Source organism: Neoarius graeffei, chromosome 14 (genome assembly GCF_027579695.1).
Source record: "Neoarius graeffei isolate fNeoGra1 chromosome 14, fNeoGra1.pri, whole genome shotgun sequence".
In the NCBI taxonomy this organism is placed as follows: Eukaryota; Metazoa; Chordata; class Actinopteri; order Siluriformes; family Ariidae; genus Neoarius; species Neoarius graeffei.
In genome coordinates this window covers 22,048,384-22,073,585 of record NC_083582.1, presented here as the reverse complement: position 1 = coordinate 22,073,585, position 25,202 = coordinate 22,048,384, and the positions used below count along the sequence as shown (strand labels likewise).

General features: G+C 39.7%; 2 protein-coding genes across 4 annotated transcripts in view; one reads left to right on the top strand and one right to left on the bottom strand.

Moving 5' to 3' along the window:
• Positions 1 to 647: 647 nt before the first annotated feature.
• Positions 648 to 23,639, top strand: mapk7 (mitogen-activated protein kinase 7). Of its 3 annotated transcripts, XM_060939413.1 has the most exons (8): positions 648 to 725; positions 1,489 to 1,763; positions 5,664 to 5,829; positions 5,908 to 7,355; positions 17,600 to 18,846; positions 19,060 to 19,193; positions 19,324 to 19,506; positions 22,977 to 23,639. In XM_060939413.1, the coding sequence occupies exons 2-7, from the start codon at positions 1,496 to 1,498 to the stop codon at positions 19,469 to 19,471; spliced, it is 3,411 nt and encodes a 1,136-aa protein (XP_060795396.1). In that variant the 5' UTR covers positions 648 to 725; positions 1,489 to 1,495; the 3' UTR covers positions 19,472 to 19,506; positions 22,977 to 23,639. The 3 variants fall into 3 exon arrangements, with proteins under 3 accessions (XP_060795396.1, XP_060795397.1, XP_060795395.1); XM_060939414.1 differs by having other exon boundaries at positions 19,365 to 23,639; XM_060939412.1 differs by having other exon boundaries at positions 19,324 to 23,639.
• zgc:92313 (uncharacterized protein LOC436869 homolog) overlaps positions 19,845 to 25,202 on the bottom strand; it is a 57,983-nt gene continuing 52,625 nt past the window's right edge. The window contains exons 4-7 of the mRNA XM_060939415.1: positions 23,533 to 23,609; positions 22,954 to 23,225; positions 22,413 to 22,573; positions 19,845 to 21,002 (exon numbers count right to left, since the gene is read on the bottom strand). Coding sequence (XP_060795398.1) covers positions 20,745 to 21,002; positions 22,413 to 22,573; positions 22,954 to 23,225; positions 23,533 to 23,609 — 768 coding nt within the window. The 3' untranslated portion in view covers positions 19,845 to 20,744. The remainder of the gene's footprint in view (positions 21,003 to 22,412; positions 22,574 to 22,953; positions 23,226 to 23,532; positions 23,610 to 25,202) is intronic.

Here is a 25,202-nt window from a genome sequence, read left to right as displayed (position 1 = left end):
CTGTCGATGTAAGTTTAATAGCATAATATTTTTAGTTTCATTATGTTTTTCTTACTGCTCAGCATCTTAAAAATGTATTCTCATAGTTTTCAAATACAGGAGCTTACTGCTGTATTAAATTGATGTCTCAGTACTGCGACAATACATTTACACATGCTGCAATTACTCGTGCTGAAACACTACTATGTAGTGCTGCAGTGTGTGTGTGCGCGTGCCTTTGATCCCAGTGTGTTTACAATAAACTATCTGTAAAGGAGTGGGAGGCGCCCTGTCTCACTTGAAATTGATTCGTAGACAATGTAAACAATGGAACAGCTCAGATTTGTCAGTGTAGTGAGGATTTTAAATAGCCACAGCTTAAACACAGCTTCTTAAACCATGTTTAAAATGCGACCGGATACCAGAACGCCTATCATACAGTATGTAAAAAAAAAAAAGAGGTTTGGCTTCTTTAAAGTGTTTACCCGCGACTCATTTCAGGTCGACACCGCCCAAACAATGGTTCAATTCAATACAAAAAAGATCCCGCCTCTTAACAATATCTTAGAGCCTAATGGCTGTTCCATGCACATTTTAGACCCCATTGGACAATCGCACTGTCACTCACACACAACCCGGAAGAATAGAAGGAAGTAAAAAAGGTTTGCGATTAGACAGCCCAGAGAAAAGCAGCCATGCTTTGACAGAAAGGTTCACGGGATCATCGCTATCCTGATAGTCATAAGGTAAAAAAAAACAACAACCAAAAAACCACATATATATATATCTATTTTTTTGAATAACGAATCTTTACTGATACATGATGGTTGTTATTTATCTATTTATTCATTTATTTTTAACACGAATTAAAAGATAACAGTTTGGTTATGCAGTAGAACATCACGCCCCTGGGCTAAAGAGAACCAGTGCTCGTTCTGCTTCATCTCATAAATCTTATGAATCCAGTAAATCCTATCGCGTGTTTTTTTTCTTCAGCATCACTGCTGTTTTTCTAGAATGTTCTGATGTTATTTTAAACTTAGACCTTACGTCTAAACACATTATTTATGGTGTCAACCTTGAAATGAAATGGAAAAATGTTCCAAAGTTTCAACAATTCACTATAAACACAGTATTATTTGATAATGATTAAACCTAAGGAAAATGTAAGATATTATTATAAATATATTTTATCTACATCTATGCATTAGCTAATACCCTCATGCTTATGGTTCAATCCATTCTTAAGTCACTGAGCTAGTTTATATTAACAGCAGTTGAATTAGTCTAGTTGTCCCCCCCCCACACACCCCCGTCTTTTTTTTGTTATTGTGTAACTGAACAATAAACTGGTTATTCAATAACGCATACGTGTTCAAGCAGTAACAGTAGCCTCTGTTATGTTCTGTATTTAGTATACATTCAGTTTACTGATGTATACTGTAGTTGTTGTAAACGGCAGGCCATATACAACAGTGTTATATATTTAGTGTTTCTGGCAATTAACAGGTCCAGGATGTCATCCAGTGAAGTTGAGAAATCAAAAGACACTGTACCCAACAGTGAGAAGAAACATCAGGCACCAGAAGTGCAACAACACTCCCAACCTGTCAACAATGTCTCGACCAATGCAGATGCAAGCACTGTAGCTGCGAAGAACCTGGCACTTCTTCAAGCCCATTCCTTAGATGTGAAGTTTGAGGTCGGTGAAGAGTATGACATCATCGAGACCATCGGTACAGGCGCCTATGGCGTCGTATCATCCGCTAGGAGGCGAGACAACGGTAGGAAGCCCAACATGTTGTTTGGCGTAATGTTGAAGTTTAATTAATTAAGAAAGAAATAAATTAAGAGAGAGAGGGAGAGCGGCTACAATTATCAACAGTCCATAATTATCGACACCTTTTCAGATTTACCAATAAAAAAACAATTTTACAAAGGTGAGTTTCAGTTACAGCAGTTACTATTGGTTAATTAATCAACCAGAACCCCCCCCTCGCCCTTTGATCTTGTCTCATGACACAGCTCATTACCTGAGATGGATTTTTTATAGCACGATCAGCAATTTGGGGAAAACCCGGACGTTATCATTGCAGGTAAGCATGGTGGAAAGATCATGGACATGTTTTTACTTAGCAAATTTGCTGATGTTTCATGATATCCTTGTCGAAACCTACTTTGTTTCTTACTCTTTCATTCGACAGTCCGCATTTTATATCTAAACGCGTGTTTGAGAAATCACGTGAAGTGTCGATAATGATGATTATTTTCAGAAGTGGACAGTAATGAAGTACATTTACTTGAGTGCTGTACTTAAGTACACTTTTTGAGTATCTGTACTTAAATTTTTTTTTTTTTTTGGAAACTTATGACTTTAACTTCACTACATTTGAAAGGCAAATATACTTTTTACTCCACTACATTTCTATCAAGGTCCTTGTTACTCGTTACTATGAAGTGGCTTTGAAAGTGGATGGTTTTTTTCTTTTCTAAAACGTGATTGTTTTTTCGCAGGTGACACTGAGACAGACTATCAGTAATCACTAGGGTCACGTCATGTCCATAGACTGTATAAAATCAAGTTCAATGATTTCTCCACAGCATTATTTAAACATGACCAGTTTATGACAGAATGGAAGGAGGTGGTTCTTCTGGGGAATGCACGCTCCCATGGCCATACCTAGAACCTCTGTTTCAGTTTTCAGAAAGGAATAAAGATTTGTTTCGTTTTAAATGTTTGTTTTGCTTGCTGAAAACGAACCACATCACAGCCTACAAAAACTCGCCGCCCAACCTGCAGAAGCATATTGAGGTATATAAACGTTTTATTCCAAGAGGAAACTTACAACAAAGTTGTCGGTGCTTTTAGAACTAGCGATAATGTTGCAAACGTAGCTGTGCAGTCTGGTTAGTCAAATGACTTTCTATGGATTTGCCTGCCAAGTTCTGTAGCCTTGTCCATGGCTAATGAGAAGACATAGTTAGTTAGCATGTAAAAACAGAGTTACGCTAACATGAATAACGGTAACTTATCTGAAGTGCTTTCAGAAATATGTTTTATGTCTTGCCAAATAAACAGAATGTAGAAATCTTTCTTTTCTAGTAGTAGTTTCTTTTCTACCCAATATGATTTTGAGTTTGAAAAGAGTTTGCTAGCATGTCAGGTGGAGTTTCACTGACTAGCTAGCTTAAAGCATATACGAAGAACTGTGGCCTCACTTTTGTTTATAAATGCCTTGAGACCTCAAGACTGGCTCAGGAATAGTTTTAAGTGTTAATAAATCTAATATAGTAATTTTTATGATTAAAGTGATTCATATAGGTAGCGGTCTGAGCGATCTTGACGTCCATGACGTCACAGCAGGAAGGCTATTGGTCTCATCGCCATTTCCGCTATACTAAAACACAGAGCTGACTGCAACTCTGATCCTCCATTTTGAGTTAATTTATCGCCATGCCACATAGATGTGTTGCTGGTGGGTGCAGCAACATGACAGAAGGTGGATTTACGTTGCATTCATGGCCCAAGAATGTTCAAACTGCAAAGATTTGGACGCGTTTTGCAAGTTGTTCACGGGCACATTGGGTGCCAACGAAGTGGTCTTTCTTCTGCTCTGCACATTTTACTGAAGACTTGCGTGAGACCTCTGATCTGTTGAGGAGCATTGGCTATAAGCCCGTATTGAAAGAGGGTGCAGTAACAACAATTAAAGGAAAAGAAAACTACAAGAAAAGGAAAGTATTTATTTTATTAATTAAAAAAAAAAAAAAAAAGGAAAGTAAGTTCAGTTGCACCAGTTCTCCTGGAGTGTGAACCAAGGGTTGTTGGTAAAACCCGGATGGAACGGGACACTGCTCGGACAGTGACTTCCCCGCAGTTGTTGCTAAAACCGGTGACGTCCTGGGTTTTAGTAATTGCCTGAGCTGAGCAGTAATGGCAGAGTACTCTGTATGGAGAAAATGGAGAATGAGTGGACCAGCTGTCTGATTTCTCCACTGGATATTGTTGCCATCTCACCCTTATGTGGAAGAAGCGAATGAACGGAGAACTGAACGAACATTTGAAAGTCAGATTGTTTCAAAACGATCGGCCACAAGATTGGCTTTCAAGAAGCGAGAACAGACGGGTAAGCTCCGACTCTCATTTGAATACAAAACAACAAGAACAACACGTTGTTTACCTGCATTTAGATTAATACATGTAATTTGTATTGTGTATTTAAGTTACCAGTATAAAATTATTTAATGTGCTTCAGATTGTGATTGTCTCAGTTCATCTGATTATTTAATTAGCCTTTTACGTTTTATCAGTGAAAACGCATGCATGTACATGTATATTGCATAAGTTATAACACCTATCATGTTTTAATGAGAGTCAACCCACAATCAATGAAGTCAAATCAGTCTTAGTTGAGCAAGTCGGTAACAGTATTTCTTACTTTCACCATAAGTTTTTTATTTATATGACTTTGGTCTATAGCTGTAAAAGGCCTCGGCCTTAAAACTGGTTACCGTTGTGATGCCACGCACTCAAGGTTGTCTGGCTTTGCGGGGCAGCTCGAATGCCAAATTGAGGTCGATTTTAACTCTCAAAAAATATATTTTTTTTAATTCCCATTTATACAGCATACAAGAGTCAAGGATGGAGATACTATCCACTCAGAAATTTATTTAAAAATAAAGGTTCTGCGTATCTCCATTAACATTAAACCACCATGATGCACAGCATGTGTTCATTTTGTGTTCATTTCCTCTCTTTGGTAACAGCATTAGGTTTTGTAAGTGTGGCAATAATACAACAATGCGTTGACAGAAAATGTACTTTCAATACTTAAATATTTTTAAAAGCAAGTACTTCAGTACTTTAACTTAAGTAAAAATTTGACTGTACAACTTTCACTTGTATCGGAGTAACATTTAACCTGTGGGATCTGTACTTTGATTTAAGTAATGAAGTTGGGTACTTTGATCATTTTCACCGGTGTCCACCATTATCGACACCCTATGGAATTTAGTGACATTTACAACTGTTATGTATCGCTCTTTGTGTAACATTGTTGAAGTAGATGAAGTACTTTAAAAAAATATATAAATAATCATCTGGATGTCGATAATTGTGGTGCGGTGTCACGTGATCTGATATGCTAAGTAATTGGGAATCAACTTTTTTTTTTTTTTCCCCAGTGGAAGTTTGAGTAATTATTCATGCACAATTTATGTATTGAAAGTATTTTCTACTTTTGCAGTGGTCAAAAGATCTTTAAGGTGTTGATAATTGTAGCTGCCTCTCTCTCTCTCTCTCTCTCTCTCTCTCTCTGACACACACACACAATCTTATATTTTAGTTATAAGAATTATTATATATGAAAAATTATTTTAATGAGAGTCTGTGATACTTTTAAGTTTTCTTGTATGCAGATATATGTTTTTCAATATGATAAGATTATTATAAAGTTCTTTGCACAGATAAATATTTGTTTGGTGTTTGCAAACTTCAACCTCACCAATATGGTAACGTGAAACTAATACAGTGATAACTGTATGGGTTACTAATAAAGTAGACCTTGTAAAAAATTACAGATTGTGATGTCAAGCAAAAACATTTTACTTGCAGGGATTTGTTTGCCTTATGTTTGTATTCTATGGAGCATTAAATGTTTTAATTTTAAACTGATTTTATGTAGGACAACAAGTGGCGATAAAGAAGATTCCAAATGCCTTTGAAGTTGTGACAAATGCCAAGCGCACGCTTCGCGAACTCAAAATCCTGAAACACTTTAAACATGACAACATTATTGCAATTAAGGACATCCTTCAGCCTGTGGTGCCTCCTTCAGCCTTCAAATCAGTTAGAAAATTATTTGCATAAAGTTTGCACTTTCTTTGATTGTTTCTGCCTTTATTTTTTAATCTATGTCTTCTTTGTAGGTATGTAGTCCTTGACCTAATGGAGAGTGACCTCCATCAGATCATCCACTCGAGACAACCTCTGACCCCTGAGCACACACGCTACTTTCTGTACCAGCTTTTGCGTGGTCTGAAGTACATCCATTCAGCCAATGTAATCCACCGTGATCTGAAGCCATCCAACCTGTTGGTAAATGAGAACTGTGAGCTGAAAATTGGGGACTTTGGCATGGCCCGGGGTTTGAGTGCTGCCCATACTGAGGAGTCACGTTCCTTCATGACAGAGTATGTGGCCACACGTTGGTACCGTGCACCAGAGCTCATGCTCTCACTTCATCATTATAGCCTTGCCATTGACCTTTGGTCAGTGGGCTGCATTTTTGCCGAGATGCTGGGTCGGAGACAGCTCTTCCCAGGAAAGCACTATGTGCACCAGCTTCAGCTGATTCTCTCCGTCTTGGGTACACCACCTGAGAGTGTGGTGGGTGCTATTGGAGCTGAAAGGGTGCGCTCTTTTGTCCAGAGCTTGCCTTCCAGAGCACCTGTGCCCCTTGCCAGACTGTACCCACAGGCTGAACCTGTTGCACTAGACCTTCTGAGTGCCATGCTGCATTTTGACCCTCGTGAACGAATTAGTGTGTGCCAGGCACTAGAGCACCCTTACCTTGCCAAGTACCATGACCCAGATGATGAGCCTGTGTGTGTGCCTGCCTTTGATTTTGAGTTTGATCGGCAGCCCATGGGGCGAGAGCAGATCAAGGAGGCCATACTTGCTGAAATACAAGACTTCCACCAGAAGAAACAAGGTAGCAGGAAGATCCAGTTCAAACCACTACAGAGATTGGGACGAGTGACGGGGAGCACAGGTAATCATGCCTGTCCAATGGTGCCCAGTACTCAAATCCAACCAAATGTGACACACCCTCAGCAGCAGAAAGCAAGTCAAACATTAGGCATAACGCAGAGCTCAGGCACCTTGGTTCCATCATTAAATAAGCAAGCTCCTACACCTGACTTTACCGCTCTTGCCAATTATTTGACACCATTCACAAGAAGCTGTCAGGATGTGGACATGCCCAGCGCAAATTCAGATGGACAACCAGAGACCATTGACCTTACCACTCCCACATCCAGCCAAGGCACACCACCTTGTGAACCAACTGGAAACTCCACCAAGAGGGAAGACCTTGCTCCTGAAAGTCAAGCTCCACAGACAATTCAGAGCCAGGCACTCCACCAGCCACCAGCCACTACAGCACCTTCATCCAGTCTTACAAAATCTGGGGCCTCTCTTTCTCTGTCTCAGATGCAAGCTCAGTCTCTCTCTCAGTCACTCTCTCGCTCACTTGGAAAAGGGGGGAAAGGAACTTCTGGGGAAACCACTCGAAAAGAAGGAGCAATTTCAGATGATACCAAAGCAGCACTCAAAGCAGCTTTGCTCAAGTCAGCACTAAGGCAAAAGGCAAGAGGTATGTCTAACCATACATACATACATGCGTCATATTAGCAGTGTTCCTGAAGACAAAATCTGACATTAAAGTAGGTTTGGTTTTTTTGTGTGCGCTCGCATGCATGCATGCATGCACCTGGCCTTTCATTTTTGATATTCAAATTAATTCCCAAAATTAAACATACAAACTAGAACATGGAAATATGGCATGATTTTTAGCACAAACTTGGCACAGCAGTACCATATTTGGTTAAAAATAAATAATTGTTAGTTTTCTAGAAACAAAGAGAAATCCTCTGCTCAGACAGAGTTTGGCCAAAACCAGAAGTAACAAGTCCCCCCCCCCCCCCCGCATTTTTTTTTTCTCTCAATGATATTTTTATTATTATTATTATTATTATTTGTTTCCTTCTGCATTATTATAACTATCTGCTCTATGTTACTGTGTCTTCAGAGTGCTGTTTATAATCTGGTTAGTCGGATTATAAACTGACTGGATCTCAGATTGTTAAACTGGACACTTGCAGAGATGGAAATAATTATGTTATCATAAATAAGGCTATACAGTGGATATAAAAAGTGTACACACCCCGTTACAATGATAGGTTTTTCTGATGTAAAAAAAAAAACCGATACCATGATAAATAATTTCAAAACTTTTCCCACCTTTAATGTGACCTATAACCTGTACAATTCAATTGAAAAACAAACAAATCTGTTGGGGGGGGGGGGAATGTACAATAAGCTGGTTGCATTGCATAAGTGTGCACACCCTTAAACTAATACTTTGTTGAAGCACCTTTTGATTAATTACAGCATTTGGTCTTTTTGGGTACACACCTGCAATCAGTTAAAATGACTCTGATTAACCCCAAATAAAGTTCAGACATTTACTCAGTTGCGTCCTCCAGCAAAAGCCATGGTTCGCAGCGAGCTTACAAAGCATCAAAGGGATCTCATTGTTGAAAGGTATCAGTCAGGAGAAGAATACAAAAAATTTCCATGGCATTAGATATACCATGGAGCACAGTGAAGACCGTCATCAGGAAGAGGAGAAAATATGGGACAACAGTCACATTACTGAGAACTGGACATCCCTCCAAAATTGATGAAAAGACAAGACGAAAACTGGTCAGGGAGGCTGCCAAGAGGCCTACAGAAACACTGAAGGAGCTGCAGGAATTTCTGTCAAGTACTGGTTGTGTACTGCATGTGACGACAATCTCCTGTATTCGCCATAGGTCTGGATTATGAAGTAGGATCAAAGAAAACCATCTAGGCCCGGCTAAATTTTGCAAAAAAAAAAAAAAAAATCAACGCTCCCAAAAGCATGTGTTATGGTCTGTTGAAACCAAGGTTGAACTTTTTGGCCACAGTTCCAAAAGGTACGTTTAGTGCAAAAACAACACTGTGCATCACCAAAAGAACACCATACCCATGGTGAAGCATGGTGGTGGCAGCATCATGTTTTGTGGTTGTTTTTCTTCAGCTGGAACAGGGACTTTAGTCAAGGTGGAGGGAATTATGAACAGTCCTAAATACCAGTCAATTTTGGCCCAAAACCTTCAGGTGTCTGCCATGTTTCAGCATGAGAATGACCCCAAAAAAGTTTTGGAATGGCCCAGCCAGAGCCCAGACCTAAATCCAATTGAAAATCTGTGGGGTGACCTGAAGAGGGCTGTGCACAAGGGATGCCCTCACAATCTGACAGATTTGGAGCGCTTTTGCAAGGAAGAGTGGGCAAATATTGCCAAGTCTAGATGTGGCAGGCTGATAGACACCTACGACTGAATGCTATAATTAAATCAAAAGGCGATTCAACAAAGTATTAGTTTAAGGGTGCACACACTTATGCAACCAGCTTATTGTATGTGTTTTATGTTTTTCCCCTTAACAGATTTGTTTTTTGATTGAATTGTACATGTTATAGGTCACATTAAAGGTGGAAAAAGTTTTTAAATTATTTATTGTGGTCTCGTGTTTTTTTTTTTTTACATCAGAAAAACCTATCATTTTAACGGGGTGTGTACACTTTTATATCCACTGTATATGGTCCAAATATAAAGTTCAGTTTTCATTCATTCATCCATCTTCAGTAACTGCTTTATCTTGATCAGGGTTAGGGTGAATCCAGAGCCTTTCCCTGGAACGTTGGGCTTGAGGTGGGAATACACACTGGGTGGGATGCCAGTCCATTACAGGGGACCATGTGCACATACAGCTTCACACTTAAGGCAATCTAGACTAGTCAGTCTGCTTAGAAAATTTACACAGACCTGAGCTCAGGATCACACCAAGTCAAGTCGATTTATTTGTACAGTAGACATTGTCGCAATAGACATTGTTGGTTAATAGTTCGTTTTATTGGCTGACATTCCAACTGCATGTGTAGGCTATTAATTACACTAGCATGTTGTTATTTTGGATTATGTTAAGCCGTACACTCAGTTTCATGCACAAACTGATGATAAACACTCATAAAATAACAATATAACTAGGGTTGCCACCATTCAGAAATGAAAATAAGGGACGCCCACCACGGCTCCTTGGGGCCATGACCACCACGGGCACGACTCCCATGGGGTGGGGTGCCTGCAGCAGTGGTATGTTTTATTTTGTAGGTGTTTTTAGTAAAGGGGTGATCAAGAAAGCTAATAATATAACACACTAATAAAATAAAAATTTTAATCTAGGAAATGTATGTATGTATGTATGTATTTATTTATTTGTTACTATTATAATATACCATCCGCCACTGAAAACACTTGCCGACAGACTTTACAGTTTGCTCTGTAGTCGTCTACACTCACGCTGTCCAGCCAAGGATGTGCCTCTTCCCACTCGCGTCTGTATTTTTGTAAGCGTTTACGCTTTTGAGGACGTGGTGGAGTCCCGGGTGCAGCAGACATTTTTAAAAGGTCCGGGTTTTTTGAGCAGCGCCGGTGTGTGTTGTCTGTCTCTAGGCAACCGTGACAGCGCCACACGCAGTGACGCAGGCAGCCAGGCACAGACGCACAGAGCATGACACAGAGGGGAGGGGGTTGTGTCCTGGGTAGATCCCGCAACGTAGCATTTCCTGTTTTATTTTGTTCATTATTGTTAGATTTAGTGTTGATACGTGTGAAACAGACATGTGTATTGGACATTTATGAAAATACGGAACAAATCGTGTTCCGTATCGGTTCAATACGGGACACAAGATTTAATCGCCAAATAAAGGACGATTCCGTATTTTACGGGACGGGTGGCAACCCTAAATATAACGTCGCTGTCAGTTCAAAACCTGCTATGTGACAATTTAGGTCAGTTCTCAAGGATGATTTTTTTTTTTTTTTTTTTGCAATTTACGCTAATATAATGCTGCAATTAGCTATTTTGATGGATATTTAACTGACCAAGCTAATAATAGAACAACTTTTACTGGCTTCTCAGCTTATTTCAGAGTTTTATTCAGTTTTTTACGTCTCCTGTAAAAAAGGAAAAATGTCACATAGCAGGTTTTGACCTGACAGCGACGATAAATGGTTATTCTCAGTTGTGAAAATGGGGCCTAGAATGCACCAGAGAGCATCTGGGTAAGTCAAACCTAAAAGACCCAATATATAGAAAATTGTTTGCAGCAATATTTTTATTTTAATGGTGGAAGTTACTGATGAAAATACAACCCCGATTCCAGAAAAGTTGGGACAAAGTACAAACTGTAAATAAAAACGGAATGCAATGATGTGTAAGTTTCAAAATTCCATATTTTATTCAGAATAGAACATAGATGACATATCAAATGTTTAAACTGAGAAAATGTATCATTTAAACAGGCCTAGAAATTCATATATTTTTTTCACCAGCCAGCCGGACTAGTTACCTTCCAAAGTAACTAGCCAAACAGAAAATCAACTCGCCAAAATTTGTTCATGTATGAATTTTACTTCTGTCAAAAATAACGCAAAAGAGAGTAGTTACCATTGTTCATGACTAATGTGCATTTATTTCAAGACCCGAGTATTTTGACACTGTTGTTAAATACATAAATGAGAACAACACAGAGCACCATAATATAATATCAACAAATAATAATATATTGGAAAACTTGGCAACTTGGTGTATGAGTATTGAAAACAATACTCATATCATGACTATAGCACCCAAAATATGTCCAACATGCTTTCTGTATTTAACCATTTATGAGAGAGAAAGCATTAGGAGCTTCATATTGACTAGGAATCAACTTGAAAAAAAATAATTATTCCATAAAAATTGTATCGCAGCCAAGGCCTACCCTGCTCCCACATTTGCTGATAAGTCCTTTGTCGTTTCTCCTTCTCGTACGCTTTATCAGCGGCCTTTATCTTCTCTTCAGACCGAGGTCGCTTTATCCCCGTCTCTGGCGGTTTCTGTACACCTTTCAGAACATTCCATATCGCAACGTAGCTTTGGCAGATGTACATTTAAACAACAAAAAACCCACGTGTTTAAATGGGCGATAATGTGGCCACATCTATTGAATTTGATAACGTGATGTGGCAGCGGGGGCGTGGCCAAGCGTTGGTCTGTGAATGGAGGGCGGAGTCAGGGAAGGTAAGTGGTGGAATCATTGCACCTGATGGGGATTAACCTGTGTTTGTGTGTCTTCCCCAGTGACCACGCCCTTTAAAAGGAGAGGAGAGCAGAGAAAGGGAGCTCTCTCCAACCAGAACACGTGTGTGTGTGTGTGTGTGTGTGTGTGCGCGTGCGCGCGGCTGGGAAGTGATAAAAGGCTGAAAAGCTAGCAATAAATAGTTCATTGAGAACTCAGTTCTGGCCTGCCGTGCTTCTGTGCTTCACCCACCTGGTCCAATACTACACGTGATTACTACGATATTCAACGAGATGCGTTATATGCATGCGCGGTAGTGAAAAAACCGACAGCCTGACTCGTACGCGATATGATTCGGAATTCTTCGGTAGTTTCCGTCCTGCCAATAAACACATCGATTAACACAGACACGGCACACGCTTAATATGTGGCGGCTTTAGTTGACGGTGTTTCTGAATCTTCGCTTCATATATATTTTTTATTTTCAACTAGCCAGCCGGGCTGGCTTGTGACAGGAATTACCCGCCAAATGACAAATTAAGTTGCCTCAGGCGACCGGACCACCACGAATTTTGAGCCCTGTTTAAAGAGAAAAATTAGGTGATTTTAAATTTCATGACAACACCATATCTCAAAAAAGTTGGGACAAGGCCATGTTTACCACTGTGAGACATCCCCTTTTCTCTTTACAACAGTCTGTAAACGTCTGGGGACTGAGGAGACAAGTTGCTCAAGTTTAGGGATAGGAATGTTAACCCATTCTTGTCTAATGTAGGATTCTAGTTGCTCAACTGTCTTAAGTCTTTTTTGTCGTATCTTCCGTTTTATGATGCGCCAAATGTTTTCTATGGGTGAAAGATCTAGACTGCAGGCTGGTCAGTTCAGTACCCGGACCTTTCTTCTACGCAGCCATGATGCTGTAATTGATGCAGTATGTGGTTTGGCATTATCATGTTGGAAAATGCAAGGTCTTCCCTGAAAGAGACGTTGTCTGGATGGGAGCATATGTTGCTCTAGAACCTGAATATACCTTTCAGCATTGATGGTGTCTTTCCAGATGTGTAAGCTGCCCATGCCACACGCACTAATGCAACCCCATCCCATCAGAGATGCAGGCTTCTGAACTGAGCGCTGATAACAACTTGGGTCGTCCTTCTCCTCTTTAGTCCGAATGACACGGTGTCCCTGATTTCTATAAAGAACTTCAAATTTTGATTCGTCTGACCACAGAACAGTTTTCCACTTTGCCACAGTCCATTTTAAACGAGCCTTGGCCCAGAGAAGACGTCTGTGCTTCTGGATCATGTTTAGATACGGCTTCTTCTTTGAACTATAGTTTTAGTTGGCAACGGCGGATGGCACGGTGAATTGTGTTCACAGATAATGTTCTCTGAAAATATTCCTGAGCCCATTTTGTGATTTCCAATACAGAAGCATGCCTGTATATGATGCAGTGCCGTCTAAGGGCCCGAAGATCACGGACACCCAGTATGGTTTTCCGGCCTTGACCCTTACGCACAGAGATTCTTCCAGATTCTCTGAATCTTTTGATGATGATATGCACTGTAGATGATATGTTCAAACTCTTTGCAATTTTTCAGACTCCTTTCTCAGGGTTTCCCCAGGTTTGACCACCATAAATTTAAGATTTCTTTTTTTTAAGACCTTTTTAAGACGACTTAAATGAGAATTAAGACCTACATCGCACCCATTATGCGGTCGTAGAACACCAGATCAAATTCCCAATAATGACAAATGTTTCAAGTAAAATACTTTTATTATAAAATATATATACTTAAGTCATTATGTGCATTGCTTGTCGAATCTTCACATTCAAGACAAAAAAAAACAAGTCTAAACCTGGAAGAAAGGAGCACAACGTAGGGTCCACGTCATGGCCTTAAAGGTACACAAAAATGCAATAGGCATACCAACACATTAATGCCAAAGGTGTGCACTCGCCAGTCAGAAAGCCAAACTGAGGGCCTCACTTGAGGCCTAAAGAACTGTCTCTGAACTAATTATGACCATGCACCCAGAGATGATACTTAAAATAAAAAATTGATGTGGGTGTATTTTTTTTTTAAATAAAAAATCAAAACATTCACAACACTCTAAACAGACAAACTCTTTGTCTTAGTTTCCCAGCACTTGCTTCAACCATTTTACATTTTGTACCCTTGTAAACGAGGGAGGGAGAGAGATACAGAGGGGCATAGATAGATAAGAGATGAGGGGGATAGATGGGAAGAGAGATAGAGATAGATAGATCGATAGAAAAGAGGTAAGCTGAAAGTCTCTTAAAGGTGCACAAAAATGCAATTGGCATACCAATACATTGGTACAATGGTGTGCACTCATCAGCCAAAAAGCCAAACTGAGGGCCCAACTCAAGGCCTAAAGAACTGTCTCTAAACTAATTATGACCATGCACCCAGAGATGATAAACAGACAAACTCTTTGTCTTAGTTTCCCAGCATTCAACTTGCTTCAACCATTTTACATTTTGAAGAATAAAAAGAAATGTAAATACTCCTAGTAAACAAGGGAGGGAGGGAAGACATAGATGTGGAGGTAGATAGATAAGAGACACAATGAGATAAATCCACCACTTGCCTCGTTAACGTCTTTGACCAACTCCTTCGTTATATAAGGAGCAAGACCGAATTTTATGTAAGACGTTTTGTTTTTTCCACAGGAGAATGTTGTAGTGACTTCCGAGTCTGGGAACATAGCTTTAAAGAATTCGCTTATGCCCTCATTCGAGCTGTACAAGTGGTGTTCCGTAATTGTTTTTAAAATCCAGAGCACCTCTGCCCGAAGTGTCGGGGTTCCACCGACACCCATCATGCCACTGCTCGGCCCTTGTGTTGTTGCTAGCCTTGCCGATGATGCTTGGCTGATGCTGCTGACGTTCGACAGTGGTGCTAGTGCCAACTCCAGGTGCATTCGGAGATTGAACCGTGCAGAACTGAGCGATGGGCTGGTGGCGGTGGAGGGCAGATGCAGTGTGCTTTGAGCTCTTCATGTGAGACTCTAAAGCGAAATGACCTATAGTGGACAACTTGAAGGTCTTTCGACAAACAGCATCTTGCTTCAACGTCGCTTCCAGGAACCTCCCTCACCCAATCACGATATCTTTCATCTGAAAGCCACTGCTGATTAAAACAACACTTCCCCATGCTGCGATTTGCGGAGTCTCCTCTCCACCACGGACTCTGACAATTGCGCCAGCGCGAAAATGTATCACTATTGTTTCTTTCTTTGCGCATACTCCAAGAAATTCACTGATGTTACGCAAAACTCACGTTTTCACATCGTATGAGTAAATTTAAGACCTTTGTTTAAAAAATTAAGACTTGGGCAAAGCAATTTGACTTTTTAAGGCCTTAATTTTGGAATATTAAATTTAAGACTTTCTTAAGACTTTTAAGACCCTGCGGCTACCATGCTTTCTGATATTGCTCCACTATTTGTCGGCGCAGAATTAGGGGGATTGGTGATCCTCTTCCCATCTTTACTTCTGAGAGCTGCTGCCACTCCAAGATGCTCTTTTTATACCCAGTCATGTTAATGACCTATTGCCAATTGACCTAATGAGTTGCAATTTGGTCCTCCAGCTGTTCCTTTTTTGTTCCTTTTTTGTACCTTTAACTTTTCCAGCCTCTTATTGCCCCTGTCCCAACTTTGAGATGTGTTGCTGTCATGAAATTTCAAATGAGCCAATATTTGGCATGAAATTTCAAAATGTCTCACTTTTGACATTTGATATGTTGTCTATGTTCTATTGTGAATACAATAATCAGTTTTTGAGATTTGTAAATTATTGCATTCCGTTTTAATTTACAATTTGTACTTTGTCCCAACTTTTTTGGAATCGGGGTTGTGTGTGTATATATATATATATATATATATATATATATATATATATATATATATATATATATATATAAATAAAATATGAATGAAAGTAATTAAAAACACACTTGTTTCAATTCAGCATACTTTCTCAATTCAGCTTTCTTCAGTACAGACAGATCAAAACCTATCAAGTTGTATTTTATAATCGATGCAAAATTTGATTGGGAGCCAATGCAGTGTGGATAAGATAGGGGTGATGTGGACCAGGGAACTGTGCCATTGTACTGCCCTTTCAAGCTCAATATAATCCTAGTTATCCTAATATATTAGGATATTGTTAGATGCTTATTTAAATTTTGCCTTCATGCCATTTCTTACATTAATCTTTCCTTAAATTTTATTTTGCCTTTAAGGTACACAGTGTTAGAACTAATTACATAAAATGAAGTCATGGGTAGCATGTCGGTAATAATCTGAATGGTCCACCCCAAACAAAAACACAATTTTTTTTCCCTCATGTATCTATCGATTAAATCTTAAGTGAACAACTTAGGATGCCAACTCGAGCCCAGTAATTTTAAGTTGTCAATAATGATGCACTAGAGTAAAAATTCTTGGCTGAAACTAAGGGTGTTTTCACACTTGGTCCCTTTCAGCCATCTAACCGAACTCAGATCGATGACTCAGCATTTTTTGCGCATATGTGAACACTCCAACCGTACCCAGACCCCTTTAAAGCAAACCGAACTGAGACCACCTCAGGAGGTGGTCTCAGTACGGTTCGCTAAAAATCAACGGTATGGTTCGCCTAATCTGTGCATTGTGAACAAAAAGCGCACCGGGTTCACTTCGCCTTTTTCACTGTAGTTTAACCTTCTTTGTTTGCCGTAGTTGGTCACGTGACTGTAGCAGGGAAACTCAACTTCCTTTTGGAACTTACCAGGTGTGTTTTGTGCTCATAGATAGCTGGAATAAATTTATTTTCCTTAATCCGCACTATTTTGATCAAAGAATACAGCAGGGCAAGCATGGCAGCAGACATTTTGATTCAAGAGAAAATTACCCAGAATTCCATGCACTGGGGGTCTGAGGGCTCTAGAGGACCTGGTGTGAACAGAAAGAGGACTGAGGCCCCATCAAAGCTTAACTGGACCAGAAAGAGAACCCAGTCCTCTTTGTAATAAATTCACAGTGTGAACACAAAAAGAACTGAGTTCTTTTTCTGTTGGTCCACTTTTTGGTCCACTTAAAGAGGACTGAGTCTGGTTCCTTTAAAGGGGACCAGGTGTGAAAACACCCTAAAGAGCATTCAGAAGAAAGTCCATTGTTTTTTGAATAATTTGCTGATTTATTCTACAAACACAGAGAGAGAGAGAGAGAGAGAGAGGAGGTACAATGCATTTATAAATACTGTATGACCTTCTATACAGTAAAACTGGAAAATCTCATACTTTTTGGTTTGTTGCATTCAACTTTATTAATAAAATTACAAATTAAAAAAATGGTAATTTTTTTTAATTGTTCACTTTGTACTGTTTGCTGTTACTCTTCAACTGAAAATAATCACAGCAATAATAATTTATAATCACATTATCCATCATCCAGAAGAAAATGGTTTCCCTTTTCAGTCTGGTTCTTCTCAAGATTTTTCCCTTATGTAATCTCCAGGAGTTTTTTCTTGTCTGTGGTTTGCTCATTAGGGATCTAAATCTATATCCAGCTGTTTTATTTGTATAGCATTATTAAAAATGTTATACAAATTAAACTGAATTGAAATTAATTGGTTTACTGACCTAAATAATTAACATTTGTTTCTCTTTAATATCCAGATGGAAGTGCAGCGGCCTTAGGTATAGACCTGGGCAGTGGGACTGGGAGCTCGTCTTCCTTGGTTTTGTCCTCAGGTCCAGAACACAGGAGACCTGTTACAGCACAAGAGAGACAACGAGAGAGAGAAGAGAAACGAAGGAAAAGGCAGGAACGAGCAATGGAGCGAAAGAAAAAGCTGAGAGAAAAGGAGAAAAAGGAAGGCAAATCAGGCGAGTCCTTGGGTGGTGTTGTGCTGAGTGACAATGACAAGAAGCTACTGGAGCGGTGGGGACGAATGATGGACAAATCGCAAGTCATTGAAAATAACCCTACTAAGTCCAATAACAATAAGACAGGTTCTTGTCAGATGCAGGCAACTGTGGGAAAAGGCCTGATAAAAATGTCAGCAGACACTGTGGAATCAGTGCCAGACAAACAACCAAGTGAGTCGCAGGCATTCAAACTACCCCAACAAATAGTGCCTCAGATTGGCCAGTGTGTGGTTTCTGGAATATTTCATCCACATGCCACCTTCAATTCCTTGCCAGTCCCTCTAGGCTCCACTCAAAATGGGGACATTGGGATAGTGGCAGTTAGTGGAGGTGTAGGGGGTGAGGCTCTGGCCATAGTTGGAGGTGGGACACTTGGTGTGGTTGCAGCCCCATGTACCCTTGGCAAAAATGACACGTTAAAACCCCCACCTCCAACTCAGTTTCAGGGGTGTGGGACAGTATTAACCACAGTAGAGAACTGGACGGGAAACCAGGCCAGTGGAGGAACAGCACAGCAGCAGCAAGCACAAATCTCGCACCAGTCTCAGCAGATACAGTTGTCTCCTCCACAGCTGAGCCATGTGAGCTTACCCCAGCAGTCAGTTCTGTTCACTCAACCCCAGTCTCTTCCACACCCCCAACAAATCCAACCGCTTCCTAGTGTTGAAATGCCTATCACTAACCCTCCAGTCAAACTCTTCTCATCAGAGTCCTTCATCAACAAACCTAGAGCATTAACTCCCAATGGGATGACAAGAGTTGGAATTCAGGACACCAGCATGTCTATCCCTAACCAGGACTCAGTAGTTGCTTCTGAGCCCCTGGAGAAGTTGTGTTCTGCACTTGGCAAGCAGCAAAATGGTACTCCTTCACATGAACCTTCTCACGGGGCACCTGGATCATCAGCCCAAACATGCCTCACAGACACAGGGCTACCAGGGAGCTGCAGAGCACCAGACATCCATACAGTCACACTACAGCTGTCTAAATCACAGGTGTGTTGTGAATAAACAACTTAAAGGGGTGTGATTTATGAATGTTTTCGCTTAGAGCTCTTTAGCATAAAGGTATTCTTGGAGTCTGTCCTGTTTGTGCTACTGTGAGGATATTTTCTGGGTCTGAGTAAGAGTGTCTGCCAATTGTGGCAAATATTTAACGCTTAATGTTTTCTGGATTGTTTAGTCTCCCCTTGCTCATGTTTTTGCCAGGTTGACGATATTTTGCCCCCAGTTTTTTCTGTGACCCCCAAGGGCAGTGGGGCTGGATATGGCGTCGGCTTTGACCTTGACGATCTCCTCACTCAGTCACTCACTGACCTCCAGCACACAGACCTCAGAGAAAGGTCAGTCAACCCTCATTTAAAATGCAAATTAATTCATCCGGGATTATAGTGTATTTACAGTTGTTCCTTTGATTTAAATAGCTCCTGAGCTTATCAAGTGATTCAAATGTGTTCTATCCTTTCATGACAGTCACAATGATTCTGCACCCCTCTCTGCATCCTTGCTGTCAGATTGGCTGGAAGTACACCGCATGACCCCAGCTGACTTGGAATCACTTCAGCAGGAGCTTCAGCTTGGATCACCCATGATTCTTTCTGACAACTCCAACCTCCCTTAGACTACATTCTACCCTTCTCAGTTTCAATAATGGCAGTATGGCATCTTAATTTATTCTACCCAAGATCATGTACTATACCTCCAAAACAAGTGCCAACTTCACTATAAACATGAGTTGAACTTTGAAGGAGTTCATGTTTATATAGGTTGTAGTTTGTTTTCCCTTCAAAATGACTTTACAAGTTTGGCATAGTGTAGGTTCTCTCATACACCTCTTCAGATCAGTGTATGTATTTCAGTTGTTTCCTCTAGGCATGTACCTTTTTGAAGTTTTAATCCTGAGAATTTTAACAAGTCTAACAAATGGCTAAAATTGTTACCATTCATGACCAAAAATTGAGGCCTAGTTAGCATTGTGGTGCTAAAACAAAGCATTTTACTTGAATATCATTTTAATATGCTGAAAGATAAACTGGGTCACAGGCAATTGGTTGATCTCAATTTTCTAATGTACCACAATCTTTATTAAAACTGAAAGTCTGATCCTTTGAGACAGAAACTTGAGACTTGCCTATTGACGGCTAAGACTAACTGCAGCCAAGTGTAGAAGCACTACAAAAGTTCTGTACTTGTACTAGGTGCAACACCAATGGCACACTGAGCACTCAGTGTAGAAGGACATAGACTGAAAAAGATCAACCATTGCCTTGGAACGATGTTCATGGTAAATGTAAACACCACGACACGCTTCAGAGTGCTGGCTGACGTAGTGTTAAGAGCAGCTCAGGTAGATGTTACTAAGCAGGTTTGAGTGGGCATTTTCTGAATATGGTTATATATTAGTGTTCATATGAATGATTTTGCACCAGCATGACAAATAACATTGGAGTTGGTTTCAGCACAAAAATAAATAATGAATAATGCAAGTGATTAACATGAATATGCAGATATATCCACAACATACATACTATATATGCATACACATACTACACAGTTACAAAGTTAAAAAGGCAAGATTAAAAAAAAATAATCTATCCCACAATTAACCTATTTAAGGCTATTTTCCTCAACTTGTCAAATCTTGCAGTTGATAGACATTTCATAAAATAGTCTGCTTAGAGTTTAAACATGCAAACTGCATTTCACTTTTGATTAAACTTAACTGTCTATAATCCGAGTAGTAGTGCACATTTCACTGAGTAGCCACTGAATGCAAAGGCAAGTAGAACATTATATACTGTATGTCAAATACAAATCACAGTCTGCATTGCCTCTTTATGACATCATTTGAGGTTTATGAGTTTATCCTTCCCTTGGCATTAGATAAGTTGACATTATCTTAGTAGCTGTGCCATAGTTAGTGCGATTACTGTCCTGGTGAGTATGATGAGCCAGCTGGTCCAGTTGTGATCTGCTGCACCACGCAGTTGTAGTCCCTGAACGTGGCTCGTAATAAAGTTGGAAAAGGCTGACACTCTAGCATAAACACCTGGCCGGTTAGGCTGGGCACAGCCTAGGCCAAAGCTCACAATGCCAGCCTGTAGCCAGGTGCCACTAGAGGTTTGGCACAACAGCGGTCCCCCAGAATCCCCCTAAGGAGAAGTTTGATATTTTTCAGAAAGCTCAATAATAGTAACAAGGAATGTATAATACCCATATTAAAATCTTTCTATGGATCCCAATATGTTGAGCAAAATCCACAAATGCATGGTACATCAGCTGAGAAAATGCATACACCATAAGGGTGAACATTTAGAGCATATGTTGTAAATAATCTGCATTTTTTCACTCAGGGTACACATTTCTGTTCCAAAATGGTCATTTTTTGAAAGTTTAGTTTTCAGATTTTTAGTCAGTGCATTTTGTTTCCACATATCTTAATATTACAGTGTGAAAATTTTCATGAGGTATCCTCATCTGATTTAGAACATATGGCCTGTTGATCAAGACGACTGTTTCGGTGAATTGGTGGGGGCTACAGAGATGGAGTGTATATTTTTTTCCACAGAATAAAAAAAAGAAAGATTTAAAAGGTATAACTAGATATTTTATTGGAAATATTATGAAATACAATTTGTATGGCAATGAGCACAGAATCAAATATCTTTTCTAACGAAGAAACACCTAACGAAGAATTGGGGGCTACAGAGACTACATGGGCTACGGAGACTACATTTCTCAATTAAACCACTACTCAGTGCAATTACTTCAAGTCTGTAATGACTAAAGGCATTTTTATACCTTTACTTCTCATGGTAATTATAAAAACATTATGGGAAATTCTTTAACCCTGATTAAACCCCGAGTTTAGAGAGGGCTACGGAGACTACATTGCTTTTTCCATTATCCTAGTGAACATTTTCAATGAATGCTGAAAGGTGTCAACAAATTTTTTCTGAGCATTGTTCCTCATATATAGAGATTGAAACTACCAAAATTTATACCATTAAAAGAATTAGGTGATTTAATTTTTAGGTTCCTTTTTGAGAACAGTGACCAAAAACATCATTTGGCATAATGACGGACAAATTATTAAAGAACTGCAAAATTTTTGGCAGGTGATAAATGACTCCTTTATATGCATGTATTAAATTAAGCAGAGATACTACATTATCATTTCCTATCAATCTTATAGCACAAAATGCACTAGAAATGTGGGATTTTGTATGATGTTATATAGTTCAATGTACAGTGGAACAGTATAACATGCCAAAATGGCCCTAAAATGGACCAAAAAGGCATAAAAAGAAAATCAACATGGAAACAAAATTTAAAAAAAGTGTTCTCTGGTAATCCGAGGACACTAATGTAAACATACACGTTTAATACAAGAAACTTGGCATGTTTTTTTTTTTTTTTTTAATACACCTGCATAACATCTTATTTCTCTAAATGTGTACCCTGAGTGAAAAGATGCCGAATAAATACAAAATTAAGTATATGTAGATTTACTCTAATTGGATCTTGAGTTTTCAGACACACAATAGACAACACACACTTACCTGGCAGGAATCTTTGCCCCCTTCTTGAAAGCCAGCACAGAGCATGTCATAGCGAATGTTAACCTGCTCTGACGCTTGGATGTGGAACATCTCTTGGCAGGCGGCTTGATCAATAATTGGCACCTGCACCTGCTGCAAAGTTCCCACCCCCTGCAAAGAGACTACACCCAACGACAAAAGATGGCTTACACTAAGCCATATACTCTCACCCCATTCACATTTTATGTTCTCTAACAATTTTCTACACCACCATGATAACTTTCAACAAAATTAGTGTTATTACAGGGCACAGTCTTCAGGCCTCTATCTAGTTCCTGTTTTGTAGCGCAATGAAACATCTCTCTGCAGCTGAAATCCTAAGTGCATCAGTGGCCCAAGACCAAGATATATATGAAGTCTTACTTGTTTTTGGCTACAATTACTCCACCTAATAATACTAATATAATACAAGAAACATGTTCTCAAGCTCACCTCAGGCTGTTTAATTTATATTTTAACCTTAATAGTGAACTCTTTGTCTAGCATCCTCACCCACACTCACTTCCATCTCTTATGTCTCCCCAGCCTGTGATGGTGCACAACATTCCTCCAGGAAATGAAACATCTGCATTTGGCAGGCACACAGGCTGGACGTGATCAGACCATGTGACTGGGCTCTTTAACTCCACTAAAGCTATGTCCTGGCCCAGCTGTGGGTCCGTGTAGCCATATGGCACCACCACACGCTTAATCTTATGCGACGTCTCATATGGGTTCCAGCCGTTCAGCTGCAGACGACCTACATAGATTATATACTGGGATGTGTCGGAAGGACTGGAAACACCATAAGAGACAAAGATAGTTATGCTGAACATGCTAAATTAGCCAACATGACAAGCAGAATACACTAACTTGGCTAACAAATTGCTAATGGAAAACATTAGTGGTACGCAAGTTATTATTACTAAATTGTCAAGCATGAGCATATTTGTATATTAGCAAGAGAGAAAGATTTCTGTAAAGATGCAAACTTTCTGCACATTCAGAAGGGGAAAAATGTAAACATACATTTGACTGAAATTCTACTGCATAGTACCATCAAGAATAATGATTAAAATAAATAAATACCCCCAAAACTCACTTTGGAAAACAGTGAGCTGCAGACAGAACCCAGTTCTCAGCGATGATTGTTCCTCCACATACATGTCCTACAATGGTCTGAAAATAAAATGGTTTATTGATTGGTTACAGCAGCTTTAAACTATTTAAAGAACACTTCACTAAAACAAATGCGGAGAGAAAATGTTCCTGAAAACAGGAACTAAAAACACTTCAATATGGTTCACCTACAGTACATTATATGGTCAAAAGGACTGTCAACACCTTTTTACCACTATAGGCATATAAACCATTTAGCCAAAAGTAATGTGGACAACTGAACATCACACTCATGTTCAGTTCACACTCACATTTCAAAACCATTTGCACTAACAGAGTTGGTTCCTGCCTTTACGGTTAGTGACCTCCATTCTTCTGGATAGGCTTTTGACATGATTTTGGAGCATGTCTGTGGAAATGTTTGCCCATTCATTCATTCATTCATCCATCCATTCATAAAAGCACTTGTGAGGTCAGGCAGTGATGTGGGATGAGAAGACCTGGCTCACAATCAATGTTTCAGTTTCACTGGGCTGCAAGGGCTGTCTGCAGGCCACTAGAGTTCTTCCACACCAAATTCCTCAAACCATGTTTTTATGGACCTTGCCATCATGCTGAAACAGGAAAGGGCCTTCCCAAAAGGTGGAAGAAAACAATTGTCTGAAATGCCTTTGTATGCTGTAGCATTACTCTTAACTGCTACTAACAAGTCCAAACCCTGAAAAACAGCCTCAGACCATTATTCCTGCTCAACAAAACCTTACTGTTGACATTATGCATTTCAGTGGTTCATGTTCTCCTTGTATCTGCCAAACCCAGATTCGTACATCAGACTGCCAGATAGTGAAGCATGATTCATCACTCCCGAGAATATGTTTCCTCTGCTCCAGAGTCCAGTGACCATGTGCTTTACACTACCCCTTTCTTGGCATTGTGCATTGTTAAGTGGCTATGGGGATAGATTAGGGATAAAATTAGCTCGTTTTAAGTCGTTCAAATTCTGTAAAGCTGCTTTGCGACAATGTTTATTGTTAAAAGCGCTGTACAAATAAATTTGATTTGATTTGATTTATGTTTAGCTTGCGTGCAGATGCTCTGCTTTGGAAAACCCTTTCATGAATCTCCCGCTGCAATTCTTGTTGCTTTCAGAGGTAGTTTGGAACATCAGTGAATGATGCAACAGAGGATGGGTGCACTACACACTTTGGCACTCGGCAGCCCTGCTCTAGGAGTTTGCATAGCCTACCATACACAGTTGAGCTGCTGTTGCTGCTAGATGCTTCCATTTCAAAAATAATGGCATTTACATTTGACCAGGGCAGAAACTTCACAAACGAACTATGGCAAGGCCACATTATATAGTCACTGAGGTCTTCAGTACGACCAATTATACTGAGTGTCTATGGAATTAGCATGTCTAGATTTTATGCACCTGTTAGCAATGGAAGTGGCTAAACAGCTAAAGTAAATAATTAGGAGGGTTGTCCATATACTTTTGGCTATAGTGTACATTACCAATTAGGAAACTTCTTTGAAAGCCTTTCCTACTTTTTTAATTTTATTTTTTGGCACATACAGACTGAAGACTGGAAAAAGAGCAGGTAATTTTTTTTTCTAATCTTCAACAACTGTCCAGTTCAGGTGAGCCTGTGC

Bases quoted from the DNA above. Each gene is read 5' to 3' on its own strand.
- mapk7 (XM_060939413.1), top strand. From the start codon at position 1,496: ATGTCATCCAGTGAAGTTGAGAAATCAAAAGACACTGTACCCAACAGT. The intron at 18,847-19,059 runs GTGTGTTGTGAA...TGTTTTTGCCAG, and splicing joins TACAGCTGTCTAAATCACAG to GTTGACGATATTTTGCCCCC. The intron at 19,194-19,323 runs GTCAGTCAACCC...CTTTCATGACAG, and splicing joins CACACAGACCTCAGAGAAAG to TCACAATGATTCTGCACCCC.